Genomic DNA, 19,584 nt, shown 5'->3' with positions numbered 1-19,584 from the left:
GGAATCGAGTTAGAGATCACTGCAGACCCAAGAGCAAGCCTGGTGCTCTTTGACAGTGCTGATGTGCAGCTGTACCGTGGGCTCGCAGCTCGCCACTTACTAAGTGCTTTCCTGACTCTTGTGGATCAGTGCCACATAGCAGGTGATGGTGACTAATCCAGCAGCAGGAAGGCCTGCAGGATAGAACAGGCTTGTAGGATAGAAGGGCTGGTACAGAGAGAACATGGGTGCGCATGTGTATGTGTGTGCACACATGTATGTGTACATGTGTGTGTGCATATAGTTTGTGCATGTTGTACATGTATGTGCACTGTGTGTCCTGTGTATTTGTGCTGTGTGTATGTAGTATGTGCAAATACATCTATATGTATACATGTATATAGTATGTATACAGTCTGTACTGTATGTACATGGGCATGTGTGTATGTGTGTAGTGTATGTGCCTAGTATCTGTATGTATGTGTGTGTGCATGCATGTATGCATATGCTATGTAGTATATGTGCATGTATGTATGCAAGTGGATGTGCAGTGTATATGTGTCTAGTGTATGCATGCATATGTTCCTGTGTATACTTTTGTATTCGTGTGTGTGCATTTATGTGTATGTGTGCAGTATGTGTATGCACATGTATATCTCTGCTTATAAGTGTGTGCACATATCGTATATATGTGTGAGCATGTATGGTGTGTTCATATGTGTGCACATGTGTCTTGGTGTGTGTTGTGTGGTATGTGCATGTGTGTGGCATGTGTCCATGAATGTGTACCTGTGTGTGTGTATTGTGTGTGCACAGTATGTGTTTATGTACACACAGAGCCACAGCTACACACATTCAGCCCTCGTGGCTATCTTTCCTTCTCCCCCTGCAGAAAAGCGACTTTCCCGGGGGATTTCCCACGCCAGCTCAGCCATCGTCTCCCTGGCCCGGTCCCACGTGGCAAGTGAATGCAACAACGAGCAGTTCCCCCTGGAGATGCCAATCTACACATTCCAGTTGCCAGACCTGAGCGTGTACAGTGAGGATTTCAGGAGCTTCATCGAGCGGGACTTGATCGAGCAGGCAACGATGGTGGCTTTGGAGCAGGCAGGTGAGTTGCCCCTGCCGGCAGGCCCGCGCCCTTTAGGCTTGGTGAATGGTGAGCTGGCCTAACCTACTCTGTGAGCAAGAGAAGGGCACATGTTCTCAGACGCTGGGCAGTTTTCAATTAGGATTCTAGATGCTGCACCGCACCTGCTGCTCTACGGGCCGACAGTGTTCTCGCCAGCATGGGCTGGATAGAGGGGCCGATAACCAGGTGGTGCTGAAATCCCTCGAGTTTTTCCCCTTGCTCCTAAATCTCAGTCCTCCTCTAAGGAGAACCCTATGCTTCTTTGCCTTGCTTCTCTCTGTCCCCAGACAACTCCTACGTGGGTGTTGAACGAAAGATAGGAAAGACCATGGGCTTTAGAGAAAACAGGAGACCCGCCACTTCCTGTGGACCTGGGCAAGTCAGGTGATCTCTCTGAGCCTCAGTTTCCCGATCTGCAAAGATGAGGAGACTGCTGACCCGGCAACACTTTGGGGCACTAACTGACGTGTTCCTTCCTTAGCTGTCGGTTCCCTGCCTGCACTGCCTCTTCCAGCTTCCAGGTTAAGGAAGCATGAAACCTGACCGCAGTCTTCTTTCTCCTTAATGTTTCCTCACCACCTTAACATCCCAATGAAGAAAGCATTCAAGAAGCAAGACAAACTCTCTTCTTTGGAATGTTTAAGGAGAAAATAATGAGTCCAAAACAAAAGTCTAAAACAGATTTAGGTTCTTCCTGAGACAAAGCAATGCCAATTTCACTCACGATCATTCACATTATAAACATTGCAAAATCACATATCTAGGGGTTTCTGAGGCATGCATGTGGAAGACGTTACAGCTGTCTCCTCAGGCCCACCACGCTGCTTCCAGTGGGGGCCCTGCCTGCCTGCACGGGCTGATGGAGCATGTCCTCAGTCAGTGGGAAGCCCTGCTCCTGCTGGGGTGGGGAAGCATCTCCTTCCAGTGCTGACCCAGCCTTCAGCCAGCTCTTCATGTCTACTGTGGAGTGGAGCCTCCACTTCCAAGGCTTGGTCCATGGAGACGTCCCCAGATGTGTCATCCCAGGAATTTAGGGCTGCAGCCAGCAATGTGCTGTTAGGGAGTAGAGCTTCTCTCGGCCCTCAGCCAAGACCCAATAAAATCACTAAGCACTTTCTAGAGTTTCAGAAGAAGACAGAAGAGAAGTACCTGTAGGTTGGTATGATTCTGATATTGGTGGATGGACCAATCAGGACCCTGGTAGGAAAGAAAAGGCAGCACAAAACTGTGAGATAAAAGGACTCCATAAAGGGACTGCTTTCCAAGGAGTGGGCAGGATTTAAGGACACCAGTGAAATATACTACTATTCCTGGGACTACTATCCGACCTGGCGAAAAGACAAGGGATGAGAGTGGCTGATGGAGATAGCCACTGGCAGGAGGTGTGGCGTCTGGGAGAGAGAAGATGCTGGGGAAATAAATACTCTGACCACACTCTTCTTCCACCATCCAGGTTCCGACCAGTGCTTCTTAATGGCAGAAGGGCAGGCAGACTGCAGGGAGCTCACTGATGTGATCCACACAGGTCACCCTCTGCATACACAGCAGCGTGGAGAAGGATAGACAGTAGATCTGTGGGGCCAATGGGAAACATCTAGAAAGTCAATGTGCCGGGAAGTTTTACCAGATCTGGCTTCTGTGTACACGTGTACACCTGCTTTCATGCCATTGCTTGTCATTGTTTGCCCAGGGCTGTCATCATCGACCACTTTCAAGAGGGACGGCACAAGATGCATTTAGACAAAGGATGTGATGGTGCTTAGTGGGGCTTATTTGTGTTGGGCAGGCTTGCAGTCAGGTTGCAGCCACAGGACTCACAGAAGCCTCACCAATGGCATGCTTGGCATTAGAACAGGCTCTGCATTCCCAATAGCTGGAACTCATGTTGTGACTGTGGAGAAATTGTTATCTCAGCTTCTTCACAGCCATCAAAAGCAACTCAGTGACTGGCACCCACAGCCTTGCTCTGTCTTACCTCAGCAAGATTCAACAAACATAAAACAATTCAGCTAGATTAGCAATAACGTAAACCACTCACTGTGGGTGCTGGCTATCTTAAAGATGCTTCTATATGACTAATTCAGATAAGATATTCTCAATGGAAAAGGCTCACTATTCATAGAGAAGCGGAAATTAGTATTTGTTAAGAAAGAAACAAGTTTCATGGGTTACTGTCTGTTGAATGCTACGGCAGCGCAGACCTTTACACAGCTCAGCACTGACGATGGCTAACAGCTTGGGTGATTGTAGCAGCTGCCTGAGTGTGTGCTTCGTGGGAAGCGCAGTCTCGTGCAAGGTCGTAGGTAGAGCTCACCGCGTTACCTTCTCCTTGAGCCCTACCATGCTTAGCAAAAGCCTTCGCTTATTTTGAACATCTTTTCTGTTATTTTTTTCCATATTTTTCGTATTAATTTTTATCACTTGTATTTTACGTTCCAGACTAACATTTTAAGGTGAGACTCTGACTTCATCCAGTCTTGAGAAAACCTTTTAAAACCCCAAACTTAGTGAGTTAAGATGTTAAATTATGAAGAGCTCATTGTTTATGTTGGGCACCACAAAGAGAACCAACTGGAAGCAGAGGTCAGTGAAGGCGGGAGGCTCAGGCTCCCATCCAGCGGTGGAGAAGCCTCCGCTCACAGCCTACACTCACAGGAGGCCTTGAGGAAGTGGGTCTCATACTTCAGGGAGTGGTCAAAGGTGCTTGTGTTGCAATTAGCACCTGAAGATCAGGGGTCTGCCTGGGACAGGAGTCCTAGTAGCCAACATGTCTTCCTTGTCCCTCGCGCTGAAAAATAACGAAAGTGGCTAGGTGTGGTGGCTCACGCCTATAATCCTAGCACTTTGGGAGGCCAAGGCAGGAGAATCACTTGAGCCCAGAAGTCTAAGACTAGCTTAAGCAACATAGTAAGACCCCATCTTTACAAATAATAAAACAGATTAGCCAAGCATGGTGGTGCACGCCTGTGGTCCCAGCTACTCAGGAGGCTGAGGTGGGAGAATCTCTTGAGTCCTGGCATTCGGGGCTGCAGTGAGCCATGATCATACCACTGCACTCCAGCCTGGGTAACAAAGCAAGACCCTGACCCCCCCCCCCCAAAAAAAAAGAAAAAAAATTAAAATAACAGAGGTACACAGACAACTGTGTGTGTGCTCCCTCAGTGGCGTGAAGCAGTCTCTGGCCTGGGTGATAGCATGAACCTGACCCCTACCCGCCATCCATCTGACTCCTCCAAACTCCTTTCCTCTGCTCTCAAGTGAGGTCTTAGACTAGGTCATTTCTCAGTACACTGCTATGCTCAGACTCACGTAAAGACCCTCAGCGGGCTGGTGCTGAATGGGTCTCCCATAGCCCCCACCCCATCTGGGTGAGGAGTTTGGTCACTGGAAAGCACTGGCAGCTCCTGCACCTTCCACCCCACAGCCAGGCTCTGCTCCCATGGCCATGTTTCCATCATGCGACTGTCCACGTTTCCATCATGAAATGGCCGTCCAAGAAAGCTGCTCAGTGTTGCTGGGTACAAAGGGTAAATGTCTCTTCCTAATAGCTTAGTGCTTAGAATCTTTATGAATAAACTGTTTATATGCAATATTCTTTTACTGAATATATGAGAGATTGAAATACAGATGTCAAAAAATGTTTGAGTAAAAAACCAATCCATTTGTTTAAGGGACAGTTCTAGCTGCGCTTGGCAGGAAACATTATCTCTGTCATAAGACTTTGGATGGAGGACTTCCTTTTCCCTTGGGACAGAACATGAACCCAGGGCTCAGGTGGTTCTGAAAATTGGCGAACAATGGCCTTCACTCAGTTAACATTGCCCACGGTCCAGCTGTCCATCCTGGGGCCTGATTCCACTCTGCTGGAGCCCTGCGTGGCATCTGCCTGGCCTCCCGAACCACATCAGCAGCCCCATCTATTTCTGAGGCCTCCGTGTCAAGTGGAGTGCCAGTCTGAACTCCCGTAAAACCCACAGATGTGGGAGACTGGTCTTCCCAAGCCTTCAAACCCTGGAGAGCTCAACCCACTCCCACCCCATGACAGTCTCAGGGCAACAGAAGGGCGAGATCTTCTGGACCTAAAACCAGCTGACCTCCTGAGAGAGGAAGGGAAACACCTTTTGTTTTCTAATGACTAGCCTGCCATTAAGAAGGCAAGAAACCACTGCTTTTGCCATCAGCTGATCCTGCTGCATTTATACAGGAGATGGCTCAGAGACCCGGGTCTCTGGGTTTGGGAAGTTTCATCTGCTGCCTCTGGCAGCAGCGAACCACCCTGTGGGTGAGATGGTGTGGTTCTTCAGTGTGTCTGGGAGCAGAGGGCAGAGGCATTTTTTTGTATAATGCAGGAGTCACTGCATACATGGGAGGTGGAAACACAGATGTTGAGAAATCTCTAGACACACCTTTGAGTTGTGCTCCAGGGGAGGGTAATCGGATTGAGGGGAATCTGCTGGGGAACCTGCCAGAGAATCGTAAGCTACAGAGGAGGCTGGCAGGCTTCCGAGTCAGCCCGACCCTGGCTGGGGGCCCGGATCAGCACGGGGAGCTTGGCCACGTCACTGGACCGGCTTGAGCCTCACTTTCTTCCCTCTGAAAGTCAGAGATGTGTAATGGCGGCCAAATGGAGACAGACTGACCCAGTGTCAGCCTGTGTTGAATGCCCACAAAATGCCCCATCCAGGTCTGGGGTTGCCTCCACACTCCAGGCAGGTGAAACCCCTGCCCTTAGGGAGGTGAAATTCCAGTAGAAGAAAGCCAATGAACAACAGGAGCACGAAAATGAAGTGGGGCCTCAGCGGCTGCTCTGGGGAGGTTAGGAAGGAAGGTGAGGGAGTCCCAGGATGCCGCTGGAGGGCAGGGAGGGAGGCAGCAACAGACATGTGCGGGCCCAGCTTTCCTGACGGAGGGAGTCTAGCGTCAAAGTCTTGGCATATTTAAGGAAGCCAGTATCACCTGAGCTGGTGGAGCAAGGGCAAGAGGATTTGGAAAGGAGGGCAGGAGAATGGGAGCGGGGCCCTAGGGAGCCTCATCTGTCCTTTGGGCTTCACTGTAGGTAGACACACAGCCCCTGGGGGATTTTGAGCAGGGAGCTGGTGCATCTTGATTCACATCTGACGGATTCTGGCTGCTTGAGAATGGACTATGGGGTGGTAAGAGAAGAAGCTAGAAGAGGAGGGAGAGGCGGCTGCTGCAGACCAGGGCAGGGAAAGGCGGCTGCTGCAGACCAGGGCAGGGAAAGGCGGCTGGCAGAGTCGTGGGGTGGTAGTGCAGGTAAGGGGCAGTAGAGAGACCCGGCTGTGGGGTACGTTTTGAAGGTAGACCTGCAGGCCATGACAATGGAGGGCTGGGGCTATGGCAGGCAGGGAGGAGTCCAGCATGGCCCTAAGAATGTTGCCCTGAACATGTGGGTAGACAATGGTGCCTGAGGAGATGGAGACTCCTGGAGGAAGGGCAAGATCGAGGAGGGGCAAAGAAGAAGCCAGCACCGTCAGGCAAAGCCTGAGACTGTAGTGAGACTTGTAAAGTTGCTCTCCAGATGAACACACAGAGAGCTCTGAGGCGTGAATGTGGATGTGGAGTTAGTGCCCTAAGGTGAGACCTGTGGGTGGAGTGAGCTCCTCGTAGGACCCTGCGGTGCACCAGGCCCCCAGCCTGACTCCATGCAATGGTGAGCATGAGTTGGACACGCTTGTCTAGAGCATGGACAGAAAGCAGAAGCCGTCCAAAGAATCAGGCTGGGGCCCTGCAGTATTGAGGGCTCAGGAACAGGAGCCAGCAGGGGAGACTGGGAATGTGTGGGCCTGGGAAACAGGGCGAACTAGTGGTGGATAGTGACCCTGACACCCAGGGTGGAAGGTGTTTCAAGAAGGGAGCAATTGGTGGTGCCAAATATGCCAGTAAGTCAGTGTGCACTAGAAACAGACCGCTGGGTTTGACTGCGAGGCCAGAGTTCTCAGGGAAGCCATGCTGCACTGTGCTTGATGCAGAGAAAGGTCAGGAAGTGGCTTTCCTTCCCCTTCTCCTTATAGATCTCACTATCGGCTGCTGTGAGTCATCTCTTTCCTCCAGCTTTTACACTCTCTTGCCCTCCATCTCGTGAGGCTTCCATTGGTCTCCTAGCTACCTGGGACCATTCCTTGCTTCCAAAGGCAGCTCCTCCCATTGCTAGTTACCAAATTTGCCTTCCGATCCTTGCTGTGCTTTGGAGCTTCCTCCACCCATCAGTCAGGCAGAGTCGCAGCTCTGAAATCCCCGTAGGCAAGCCTGTAAATATCATGTTCCTTTGTGGGTGGGGTGCAGCGTTGGGCAGCCCTGAGCACAGGGCCTGGGCCAGAGTGTGGGAGGGACAGAGGCCAGGGTTCACATCGCGGCATGGTGGTCGCAGCATGGTTCCTGTGCCGCCCTCTGAGGGGGCATCAGGCTCTCCTCTGTGACGCAGTGATGAAGCAGCCCACCTTGTGGGGCTACCATGAAGATGAACTGAGGTCATGTGTGCACAGGGCTGGTTGCATACTCAACATCAAGTAAATGGCTTCCTCTACTCATTTTTTATTTTCATAGAGTGGTATTTCTTATTTTTCTTCCTTAAACTTTTTGCTATAAATAATTTAAATTGTGACCAAATACTGTTATCTTCTCAAGCATGACAATTATTCATTCATTTAGTAAACGTTGATTGAGCACTTATGGTGTCTCAAACCCTATTGTCATAGCCCACTTGCATTGCTCTAAAGGGATACCTGAGACCAGGTAATTTATAAAGAAAAGAGGTTTATTTGGCTCACAGTTCTGTAGGCTGTACAAGAAGCATGGGGCCAGCATCTGCTTCTGGTGAGGGCTTCAGGAAGCTTCCAGTCCTGGCAGAAGGGGAAGGGGAAGCAGATGTGTCATATGATGAGAAGGGGAGCAAGAGAGGAGGAGGTGCCAGACTCTTTTTAACAGTCGTCTCATGGGAACCAATAGAATGAAAACTCATTACTGCGAGGATGGCCCCCCACCATTCATGACGAATCCAACGCCATGACCCAAACACCTCCTGCCAGGTCCCCCTCCAACACTGGGGATCACATTTCAACATAGATTTGCAGGGGAAAATCATCTCAAACTGTATCAACCACCAGTATTATCAGGGACAACCAAAACGAGGAACACAAGGCCCCTGCCCCAGGGCAAAGGATGTAAAGGTAACACCGCAGTCCTGTGGCAGGAGCTCTCACAGAAGCACGTGCAAGGCACAGCGATGCCCAGAGAGGGGACGTCCGAGGGCCCAGGTGGGGAGGGTGCACTCCAGTGATATGAAAACGAGTCACAGAGTCACATTTAGGGCAAGAATCCCCTCATCTCTCTGTTAGAGAATTGTCACGTTTTGTTTTCTTTCATCAAAATGTCGTGGGGTGATGAGCAAAAAGACATCTGATTTTAAAGTGTGTGGTAACCATCTGCTCCCAAGCTGAAGTTAATTGGTCCCATTATCACGGATGAATCAGAGACTGTTGCTCAGAAAAGTCAGAAGAAGTGACTAATAGCTCCCCACATGTGAAACCACCCGCCTCCCTCTGTGGTGTTCACCTGCGATTTTCTTATTTGCAGAAGCTCAAGTTCTCAAGCTATTCCCAATGCCAGTGCCCGTGTCTTGTTCCTGTTCAGTGGTTATGTCATGGGGAGATGGGAATGACCACTCTATCAAAGCCAGGAATGGAAACATGGAACCATGAACTTTTTGCATGTTCCCAGTTGCACTCCTTGTATGGAGCACACCTTTATCTTGGGCACCCCACTCTGGGTTCTGCTGGATGTTGGAATAGCACTGGGCCATGAAGGGGTCTCCAGAGGCTGGAAAGTGCTGGCATTTACCATGGCTGGGCCATCTTTTCAGGGCGGTCACGCCTGATTTACAGCCCAAGGAGTGCTCTCAACTGGGTAAGAGTCTTAACTTCTGGAAGCCAGCTTACATGAAACCACTAAGCCTTGCCCTCCATCCACCCCGCTGCTCTAGCAGGCTGCACCCTGCCTCTGTGCCCCCTCCTGAGTGTGCACGGTCTCAACAGCCTGGGCTACACTGTCATCTGCACAGGTTACAGGACCTGTCTGCTTGCCCTTGAGCACTCAGGTGTTTCTTTGTGCATAGCTCCCCTTAGCAGCATGCACTTCAGGGACACGAGTAAACCTCCCAGACACCTGCTGAACACTCCCGGGATACGCCTCCTGGGATACACATGCCAAATGAATGGACAGAATTCCTATTTAAATATCCTTGGGCTAAAGGACGCTGTCTGTGTTTCTATTGCTGCCTAACAAATTACCACACATTTGGCAGTTTAAAACAGCACAAGTGTATCATCCCACAGCTTCCGGGGGCCAGCCGTCTGCTGTGCCTTAGCTCGGTCTCAGACTCTGCTCAGAGTCTTTCAAGGCTGAAATTAAGGTGTCTCCTGGCTCTGTGCTCATCTAGGGGTGGATCCATTTCTGAGTTCCCTGCTGTTGGCAGAATTTAGTTACTTGCGACTGAATGACTGAGGTCCCATTTTCTTGCTAACTGTTGGCTCCTAGAGAGTACCCAAGAGACTCAGAAGTAATACAGGTTCACTGTGCATTGGTTCCTTGCCAAGTCTCATGCATGTGTACAGGTTACACAAAGCAGGTGTCTTACAGACACGCAGTGAGGGACAATAGCAGCCTAGGGTTCAGGGCAAGACAGTCACACAAGGCTTAGGACAGCTGCCCAGGGTGCATGCTGTCTTGTGCTGCAGCTGAGGGACCCGAGAAAGCAGCCTGCTGTAGTTTTTATACCTGGGGGATACAGTCATTATTGGGCTAAAACATTGAAATACATCCTGTTCTCAGAGGAACCAGAACAGAGTCCAGACTGTTCCAGCCAGTTTTCCATGATCTCAGGATACTGCATTCCCAGCACATTCTTTTCTTTTTTTTCTGGAGACAGGGTCTCCCTCTTGTCGCACAGGCTGGGGTGCAGTGGCGCTATCTCGGCTCAGTGCAGCCTCTACCTTCTGGGTTCAAGTGATTCTCCTGCCTCAGCCTCCTGAGTAGCTGGGACTACAGGCGCCCACCACCATGCCCAACTAATTTTTGGATTTTAGTAGAGTATTTTGTATTGAGTAGCATGTTGCCTACAGTAATTCTTGAGAACTACAGGCAAGAAAGGGGAAAGAACGGGGTCAGTCCAAAGCCATCCAGGACCCCACATCAGGTCCTTGCCGTCTGGCTGGACGCCTATGCCTTCACATGGCATAGCAGTGAAGTTGTTTAGTGCTTCAGGTTGTTTACTGTTTGGCATGGCAGTTGTTTACTGCTTCAAGACCAGCCAGAGAATCTCTCCTCTCTCCCCTCTCCCCCTTTCCCTCTTCCCTCTTCCCTATTCCCTCTACATTCTACCAGCTACCCTTTCTCTGTAAATCTCTCTGATTTCCTTTTCTCTAACCACTAAACCCTCTTCTAAAAAGGTCCGCAGAGTAGGTCAGACCAACCCAGAATAATCTCCCTTTTGGTCAACTCAGAGTCAGGGAATAATAAAGTAATTACATCTGCAAAATCCCCTCACTTTACCCCATATCATAACCTAATCACAGGAGTGACATCCCATCAGAGTCACAGGTTCCACCTACACCCTAGGGGAAGGGATGACACAGGAGTCCACGCCAGGAGGTGGGAATCTGGGGACCACTTTAGAAGTCTGCCTGCCACAGATGCAGTGTCATTACTTGCAATATGATAATTCTTCTATGTGAAAAGATCCAGAACGAGAGATTAAGTCGTACTGAGTATGTTGTGGTCAGGGGAATTTTCTTGATTTCCTGTTGTGCCACTTTGAACCATTTCACTTGGATTGGTATGCTTGCCTACAGGCACATGCATTTGGAGTGAATTCTTTCTTTCTTTCTTTCTTTTTTTTTTTTTTTTTTTTTGAGACAGGGCCTCTCTCTGTCTCCCAGGCTGAAGTGCAGTGGTACGATGTCAGCTCACTCCAGCCTCTGTCTCCCAGGTTCAAGCAATTCTCCTGCCTTAGCCTCCCAAGTAGCTGGGATTACAGGCATACACCACCATGCCCGACTAATTTTTATATGTTTGGTAGAGATGGGGTTTTGCCATGTTGGTCAGTTTGGTCTTGAACCCCTGGCCTCAAGTGATCCCCCTGCCTCGGCCTCCCAAAGTGCTGGGATTATAGGCGTGAGCCACTGCATCCGGCCAGAATTCTACTCTTGATGGTTTCACATTTCAAACAATGTGTCTCTGAGCCGTCCAAAGGCATCATACCCTTTGACTGGGCTCTTTTGACAGTCAGAACCATGGATCTGGTCATCTGGGATGGGATGGGGGTAGGCACTATGACAACTGTGCTTTTGATGATAGCAGCCTTCACATATTGGGGATCTCCTATGTGCTAGGTGCATTGTACGCCATTAATGATGTCCAGATCTCACATCGGCTGCATGCAATTGCCAAGATGCTCTTCATTTTACAGATCAGGAAGAGGAGACTTGGGGAAGCGGAAGGGTTTGCCCATGACTGCCTGGCTGTGAAATGTCCTCATCCTGCCCATGCCACGGAACCTCCTCAGTTCAGCTCAGAGCCTTGCGAACTGTCACCCTTTCCCTCAGGATATTTTCTGCCGCATGACCCATTCCAAATATGAATTGCGTGATTTATGGGATTTTCTTAAAAGAATAAATCACCAATACCAGAGAAAATCTCCAAAGGAACACTCTTTGAGAGACCAAAAAGAACGCCAGCAGCCAAGTTACACAATTCTAGAGGGACACGTTGCTGAGGGCACCGCACAGGAACATCTGACAGAGGCAGAGTGAAGGGGGGTGGCCCAGGGGGCCCACAGATGACGGGGGTGGCCCGGGTGGTTCCACAAATCACAACAGTCCCCTAGATTTACATTTAACACTCCTCACACAGCGTGACTGGTCCCAAAGTCCTGTCAGGAAGAAAATCAAATCAGGTTATCAAATTTTTGGGAGTATATGGTACATACAGAATAACAGTTCACAAGCCCAGACGACTTCACACCAAGCGTCGTGAGAAGCTCGCCTTGCGGCAGTTCCTGCACAGCTGAGAAAGCGTAAAGGAGGAAGCATTTTGACCATTTTTGTGACTGACTGTTACATATTAACCATCTTTTTAGGGCAAATAGAGTTAGTTGTTCAAGCTGATTTGTTGGTTGGTTCGCTGAATCATGCGGACTAGCCTACGTTTTGTGTTTTGTTTATGATTAGAGCTAATATTTCAGGGAAATGAGGATGACTTAAGTTTTGGCTACGTGGTTATAGGTGGTTGGCCTTGGGGTGTGTCTGAACTGAGGCCTCTAGTTTTATTTTTCTCTAACAGTCCTGTAAAATGCAGGGATACCTAATGTTGCCAATGTGCTATTACCCACCAAGACTGAAGTTTAGAAGCAAGTCATGTGATGAATCTGCTGTAAGAGAGCTCATAAGATCAAAAAATATTCATTAAGTCACTATTGCATTGTCATTGTGTTCTCACTTGTATTTTTGTGGAGAAGAAATAGCATCAAAAGAGTTCTGTTTGTTAATCTAGGTATTGGAAATGAAAAGCAAGTGTTCGGGTGGGAGTTAAGGAAGGGTTAGAAAATAGAGCCTTTAGATGTCTTAAGAAGTGATAAAACAAAACTGACAGTGTATCAGATCCATGAGAAGCCAGCCTGTTCAACAATTCTGGGTAAAAATAAGAAAAATGTGATGTTAAAGCATATATTAATGACAATATATATTCACAGTTTTATGTTGTAGCCTTGTTTATAGACTCAGCATCTAAGGTACCCCTTAAATATTTCAGACATATTCTTTTGCATTTTATGGGAAAAATAAGATGAGGTGGAAATATTTGCAAATTGGGGTTTTCTAAAGCATTCCTTCCAGCAAATTCACCACCTGAATCCTTTCTTTTGCCTTCAAAATGTCATCTCAGGTACAAGCAGCTTCCAGCTCTCTTTTCCCTTATAGTCATCTCTGGAGCTAGACCCATCACCCTTTCATTGTTTTAATTCCTTATTGAAACGTTCATGTGGGAAAGTGTGCAAATCGTAAGTGTAGAACAGATCACATCCTTTAACAAGGACTCAGACAAGAAACTCACATCAAGGAAACTGACTTCTTACAGCATGGATTTATTTTGCCTCTTTTTGAGCTTTATATAAATGGAATCATGCATGGGTTGAGTTCTGGATTCTTCCACTTAACATTAAGCTTATGCAATTCATTCATAGAGTTGTGTAATTACCATACAGCTTATTTATTCTCATTGGTATATTGCATTGCAATGCATGCATGTATTACAAATAACCTTTCCATTATGTTATTGATGGATTTTTTGGTATCTTAGCTCAGGCTGACATAACAAAATACCATAGACCAGGTGATTTAAATGACAGAAATTTATTTTCTCACAGTTCTAGAGGCTAGAAGTCCCAGATCAAGGTACTGGCCAATTCAGTTCCTGGTGAGGACTCTACCTTGTAAAGGGCTGCCTTCTCACTGTATTCTCACACGGTCTGTCTTCAGTGCATGCCTCGGTGTGGGGGACAGTTTGAGAGTTGAAGCTCTCTAGAGTCTTTTATACAAACACTAATTCTGGGAGATCGGGGCTCCACCCTTATGACCTCGTTTAATGAATTTAAATTACTTCCTTGAAGTCCTCGTCTTCAAATATAGCCACACTGGTGATTAAGATTTCAATATGTGAATTTGGAGGGGACACATTCAGTCCATAACGAGCTGTTGCAACTTTGTCATTATTATAATAAATAGTGGTGCTGTGAACATTCTTGTACAGGTTTCTGGTAAGCCATGAACACATTTCTAAAGATATATACAGTCATCCCTCAGTATCCTTAGGGAATTGGTTCCAGGACCCTCTAGAAACTGAAATTCTCAGGTGTTCAAGTTCCTTGTTGGTGTGCTATTTGCATATAACCTACTCACATTTTCCCATGTATTTTAAATCATCTCTAGATTACCTGTAACACCTAACACAATGCCTACATGTTTTCATCCATGTGGATTTGACATATTATTTGGCACACAGCAAATTCAAGATTTGCTCTTTGGAACTTCATGGAATTTTTTTTTTCTGGATTATTTCTATCAGCAATTGGTTGAATTCATAGATTCGGAACCCACAGATACAGAGGGTCAATTGTACCTAGGAGTGACATTGCTGGGTCATAGGATTTACATATGTTCAGCATTGTAACAGTTGTCCAGTTAGTTTTCCAGAGTGGATGTACCAGTTTGCTCTTCCTCTGTTGAGGGTTCCGGTTGGTCCATGTTTTTTGTCTCTTTGTTTTAGTTACTGTGTTGGAAGTGTAGGAGTATCCACACAGTGGTTTTAATTTTTATTTTCTGAGGACTAGTAAAATTGGGTACTTTTCATGTTATTGGCCATTTGCATATCCTCTTTTGTTGGGTGCCTTTTCAGGTTTGTTTGTTACCCATTTTTGAGATTGCCTTTTTGATTGACTTGTGGGAATTATTTATACATTCTAGAAATGGGGCTTTTGTCAGATGTGTATTGCCAATATCTTTACCCACCCTACTGGTTGCCTTTTCATTCTCTGACTGATATACTTTAATGAACAGAAGATTATAACTAAAATAGTTCAATTTACCTTTTTTTCCCTTTACTTGAGAGCCTCTATTTCAGCTTAGGAAACCCTTGCCTACCCCAACATCTTGAAAATATTATCCTGCCTTTCATACTTAAATCTATAATCCACCTAAAAGTGATTTTCATAAATGATGTGCTATGTAATGAGAGTCCATTTTCCTGTATATTCATCAACCTGACATGGTACCATTTATTGAAATCATCCTTTCTTTATTATGCTGCAGTGTAAACTTGAGATACAGCAGGTGAGGTGACTGTGTAGGTGTGGGTCTGATTCTGGGTCTGCTCTGTTGCATCAACAATTTTGATGTTATTCTTCTTTATCATTCAGTTTAAATCATTTTAAATACTTATTATAATTTTCCTGAGTCATAAGTTACTTAGAAATATGTAGCTGAATCACCACGGGGCTATTTCTAGGGTTTTTTTTCTAGCTTAATTCTTCTGTGGTCAAGTAATGTACAATGAATGATTTCAGACATTTTAAATTTGTTGAGACTTGCTTCATGACCCAGCATATAATTATGCTTAATAAATATTCTATGTGCACTTGAAAAACATTTGAATTCTGTCCTTCTTAAGTATAGTACTTTTTATATATGTTAATTATATCAAGTTTGTTAATTTTGTTGCTCAGATCTTTTCTATTCTTCACTAAGTTTTTGTCCACTTATTCTACCAGCTGTTGAACAGGGTGTGTTAAGGTCTTCTCCTATGATTGTGTTTCTCTGTTTCTTCCTTAGTTGTCTTTTGCTTTATATGTTTCGAAGCTGTGTTAGTGGGTGCATAGACATTTAGAATTATTATACCATCCTGGTACATTACTACTTTAGTTTTGTTGTTAGATGCAGGCCTGATGGCAGCAAAGTCACAGGTTTTCATTTGTCTGAAAATGGCATTATTTTACCTTCATAATTAACAGCTAGTTGTAGGCTTTACAGACCATGTAAGTTCTCTATCACATACTCATTTTCTCTTTCTCTTTCCCTTCCCTCTATGCCTCTTATAGACCAAAGTTTACTGACTCCTGATCTATATGATTTTCTCCCTCTACTTTGGATTTAATCACTGTTCTTTTATAACTTTGTAACATGGATGCTTAATTCATTAATTTCTAGCTTTTCTTTTTTTCTTTTGCAAGTATTTAAGGTTATTAATTTCTTTCTCCATACTATTTTAGCTATATCCCCAAAATTTTGGAATGTAATGTTCTTGTTATTACATAGTTTCAAAATATTTTCTGATTTTCATTTTGGTTTATTATTTGACCCATGAATTATTGTAAGTGCTTCTTTGTTTGCAAGTATGTAGAAACTATTAAATATTTTTAGTTATTTTTATTATTGATTTCTTAATTCCATTGTGGACAAAGAGCATTGTCTGTATGATTTGAAATCTGTTGAGAACTTTGCTTCATGATTCAGAATATGATCAGTTTTTTTAAATCATTTCATGTGTGCTTGAAAATAATGTTTAGTCTTCTGTGTTGGCAACATTGTATTGTATTTGTCCATTTGGTCATTTATTATGTTTTTCACATCTTCTGTACATTTATTGGTTTATTTTTTACTTTTTCTCTCAATTACCAATACAGATGTGTTAAAATCTCTCATCACGATTGGATACTTGTCTATATCTCCTTTTATTCCTATGGATTTTTAGTCCTATATAAATATAATGCCATGTTATTGAATGCAGCAATTAAACTGATTTCTTCCTCATGTCATGGAGCAGTTGAACAGTGTAGAGGGTGTTTATTTAATTCTGCTACTGCTTTTTGCCTTTTGATTTATTTTATTTGCTATTGATTCAGCTATGTTAGCTTTCCGTGAGTTAAAACATTCCTGATGTACCATTTGCCGCCTTTCATACCTTTACCTATAACACTTTTGTATTCCTGTGTTTTAGATTTCTCTCTTGCAAGCTGCATGTAGTTAATTTATTCATAAAATCAGTTTCACAGCCTTTGTCTTTTAACAGGTACATTTATTTTCAATGCAACTACCATTTTCCCCCATTCAATGTGGTGTTTATTCTCTCCTTACAAATCTTCTTTTAAATCAATTAAATATTGTTTAAGCATGTCTTTTTAAAAATTCTACAATTTTGAAGTTATACCCTCTCTTTCCATTATTTTAACATCTTAACCTACATTAAACCCAGGCAACACAGAGACCTTGGAGTAGTTAGTTTTATTCATCCCTATTCTCTCCTGTTTTGTAAGTTGTTGTCATTTATTTTATTTCTATACTTTTAATCTCATCAGACATTCATGTTTTATATAGTCAACATTCATTTCGATTTACCCATATGCTTACCTTTTTTGTTTCTCCTCATTTCTTCTTGCATGTCAGATCTTCCTTCTGTTTGAAGTTCATCCTTTACAGTTTCTTTAGGTGAGTGCTAATTTTACTCTCTCAGTTTTTGTTAGTCTTAAAATGTCTTTGTTTTGCCCTCATTTTTTGAAAACATTTTTCATGGGTATAGTATTATAGATTGCCAGTTATTTTCATTCAGCACATTGAAGATTTTTTTTGTGGGGGGCTTCTGCTTTCCATTGTTTCTTTTAAGAGGTAGGCTGTCAGTCTATCACTCCTTTGAAGATAATTTGTTTTTCTCTTTCTCTAGCTGCTTTAAGATCTTTTCTCTCTGTCTTTTATATTGTGCAGTTTCACTAGGATATGTTAAGAAAGACATTAATTTTGTCGTTCTTACTTAGAATGTCTTAGACTTTTTAAATCTGTGAGTTTATTTTTACATACTTCTTTTGGAAAATCCTCAGTCAGTATTCAATCTTGCCTGATTCATTCGTTTCTGAATTTTGATTGGACAATGTTAGATCTTTTCAGTCTATTCTTATGTCTCATAAACTCTCTTGCATATTTTCTCTTTCCCTCTTAGTTGCTTCTTACTTATCTTCAAGTGTATTAACTTTTTTCTTCAATAATGTCTAACCTGATATTAAACTGATTCTTACTTTTTTACTTTAATTTTTATATCTTTCATTTTAAGTTCTATATGTGTTTTCCAAATCTGCCTCTTATTCTTTGGTCATAAATTTTGTTTAATTCTTTTGTGTATTTTAAACATTTTTAACATACTTGTTTACAGTTTCTAGCTAATCATTTTAACCTCAAGTTTATAGGAATCTATAAACTGTTGATATTGTGTGTATGACTGTTATTCACAATGGCTTGTTTCCTGTTGTGTTTGTAATTTTGGGTCGTGAGCAGGATGTTATCTGTGGGAATCTCGTGTGGCCTGTGTTGAGAGTGTACTTCTCTTAGAAAGATTGTTTTTGTTTTTGTTTGTTTGTTTGTACCAGTTTCCCAAGAGAAATTACCTTTGGTACTTAGAACCAATTTTATGTTAATTTCTTGGCTTAGTGGTTCCAAGCCACAAATCAATTTTAGCTCAAATCTTCATGAGAGTCAACATTTCCGGGAGAAGTTTTTATTTTCCTCTGCTAAGCCTAGGCTAAAAGAGACAAATTTTCTTCCCAGCTACCTTTGCCAGAGCAAAATTATTTCTAATCTTTGCATTCAGGATATAGTTTTTGAGGGTCCTAACTGTATGTGAAAGGAAAAGGCCATCCCCAGTCCAATTCTCCACATTTCAGGGTCTCCAGCCTTTTATCCAGTTCTTGTGAAGTGATTAAACAGTTAAATGTCTTCACTCATTGGCAGTTGCTGGTTTGGTGCATACTAATTTCCATTCCATATTTATTTTTGGTTGTTGGAGATTTACTACACTTTCTTTCAAGCTTGGATATACATTTGAAAGGATTATTGAAAATAAGTATTTTTATTTTCTGACCTCTTTTCCTCTTTAAATCTGTGCCCTCCTGCTCATCTTAGGGAAGGGGATTTCTCTTTTCAAATGACCAGAGACAAAGCTTTCAGCCCCTACTTTATCTGCAGTGCTACACACATCCATACAAGATCTTATTTTAAATTATTTTTTGCTAAATATTACAGAGAAATCAAGAATACTAAGTATGGCGTAACTAACAAAGTAAAAATCAATAGGGTTTGTAGGGATATAAGAAATCTTTTTGTTGGTTTTAAAAAGTGCTTTCTTTGGTTCATTAGGCTTAACACCTAAAGGCCCAGGTCTTTCCTCACATTCCTCACATGGTTCCTTTTCCCTGAGATCTACTCAACTTTTTTCTTTAAATCTTCTTTATCCTAATACTACAATCTAACCAATGAATGTAGGCAAAAAAATTTAACATGCTGTATTTAGATGTCTACCCAATTCAAGAGTGTAATTTGCATTTCTGAGAACCTCTGGACAGTGCTTCTCAGCAATCTCTGTTGAAGGACAACTCTTTTCTTTAGATTTCCAATTCACTGTCTCCCCATGCTTCTATAAAATTTAATAAAAATATTACAACAAAGCCCATTGCTATAAAAGCTCCTAAACACTTCCTCCCACTTTCTGTACTTGCCTCATTGTGCACCAGCTGACCTCCCTTTAAGCAGCACCAGGCACTCTGTGTGCAAAAGCTTCCCTTTATTTGCAGTTCATAGTCTTTCTTGCATGAATGTCAGAGCAATTGTACTTACTCTGAAAAGGACTTTGGTGTATAAAGGTACCTTTTAAGCCAAAGCATTTTGGTTCACTCATTCATTCATTCATTAGCATATGCATAAATATACTCCTTTAGTTAACTCAGTATTTTGAACCTGTATATGCATAGCACGTATATGGTACTTTCTATATGCCACGCCCTATCTTAAGTACTTTCCCAATATTAAATAATATCATATTCATAAAAACTCTGTTAGATAAGGACTATTATTATCTCCATTTTTAAG

The 19,584-nt window shown here is 43.9% G+C and overlaps 1 protein-coding gene across 1 annotated transcript in view; it reads left to right on the top strand.

Moving 5' to 3' along the window:
• OTUD7A (OTU deubiquitinase 7A) overlaps positions 1 to 19,584 on the top strand; it is a 382,132-nt gene that overhangs the window by 300,156 nt on the left and 62,392 nt on the right. The window contains exon 6 of the mRNA XM_008017189.3: positions 872 to 1,090. Within this exon, the coding sequence (XP_008015380.3) occupies positions 872 to 1,090 (219 nt within the window). The remainder of the gene's footprint in view (positions 1 to 871; positions 1,091 to 19,584) is intronic.

The sequence above is a fragment of the Chlorocebus sabaeus genome, chromosome 26 (assembly GCF_047675955.1).
Source record: "Chlorocebus sabaeus isolate Y175 chromosome 26, mChlSab1.0.hap1, whole genome shotgun sequence".
Lineage (NCBI taxonomy): Eukaryota > Metazoa > Chordata > Mammalia > Primates > Cercopithecidae > Chlorocebus > Chlorocebus sabaeus.
The sequence above is the reverse complement of the archived record's forward strand: the minus strand, read 5'-3'. Positions and strand labels throughout refer to the sequence as shown.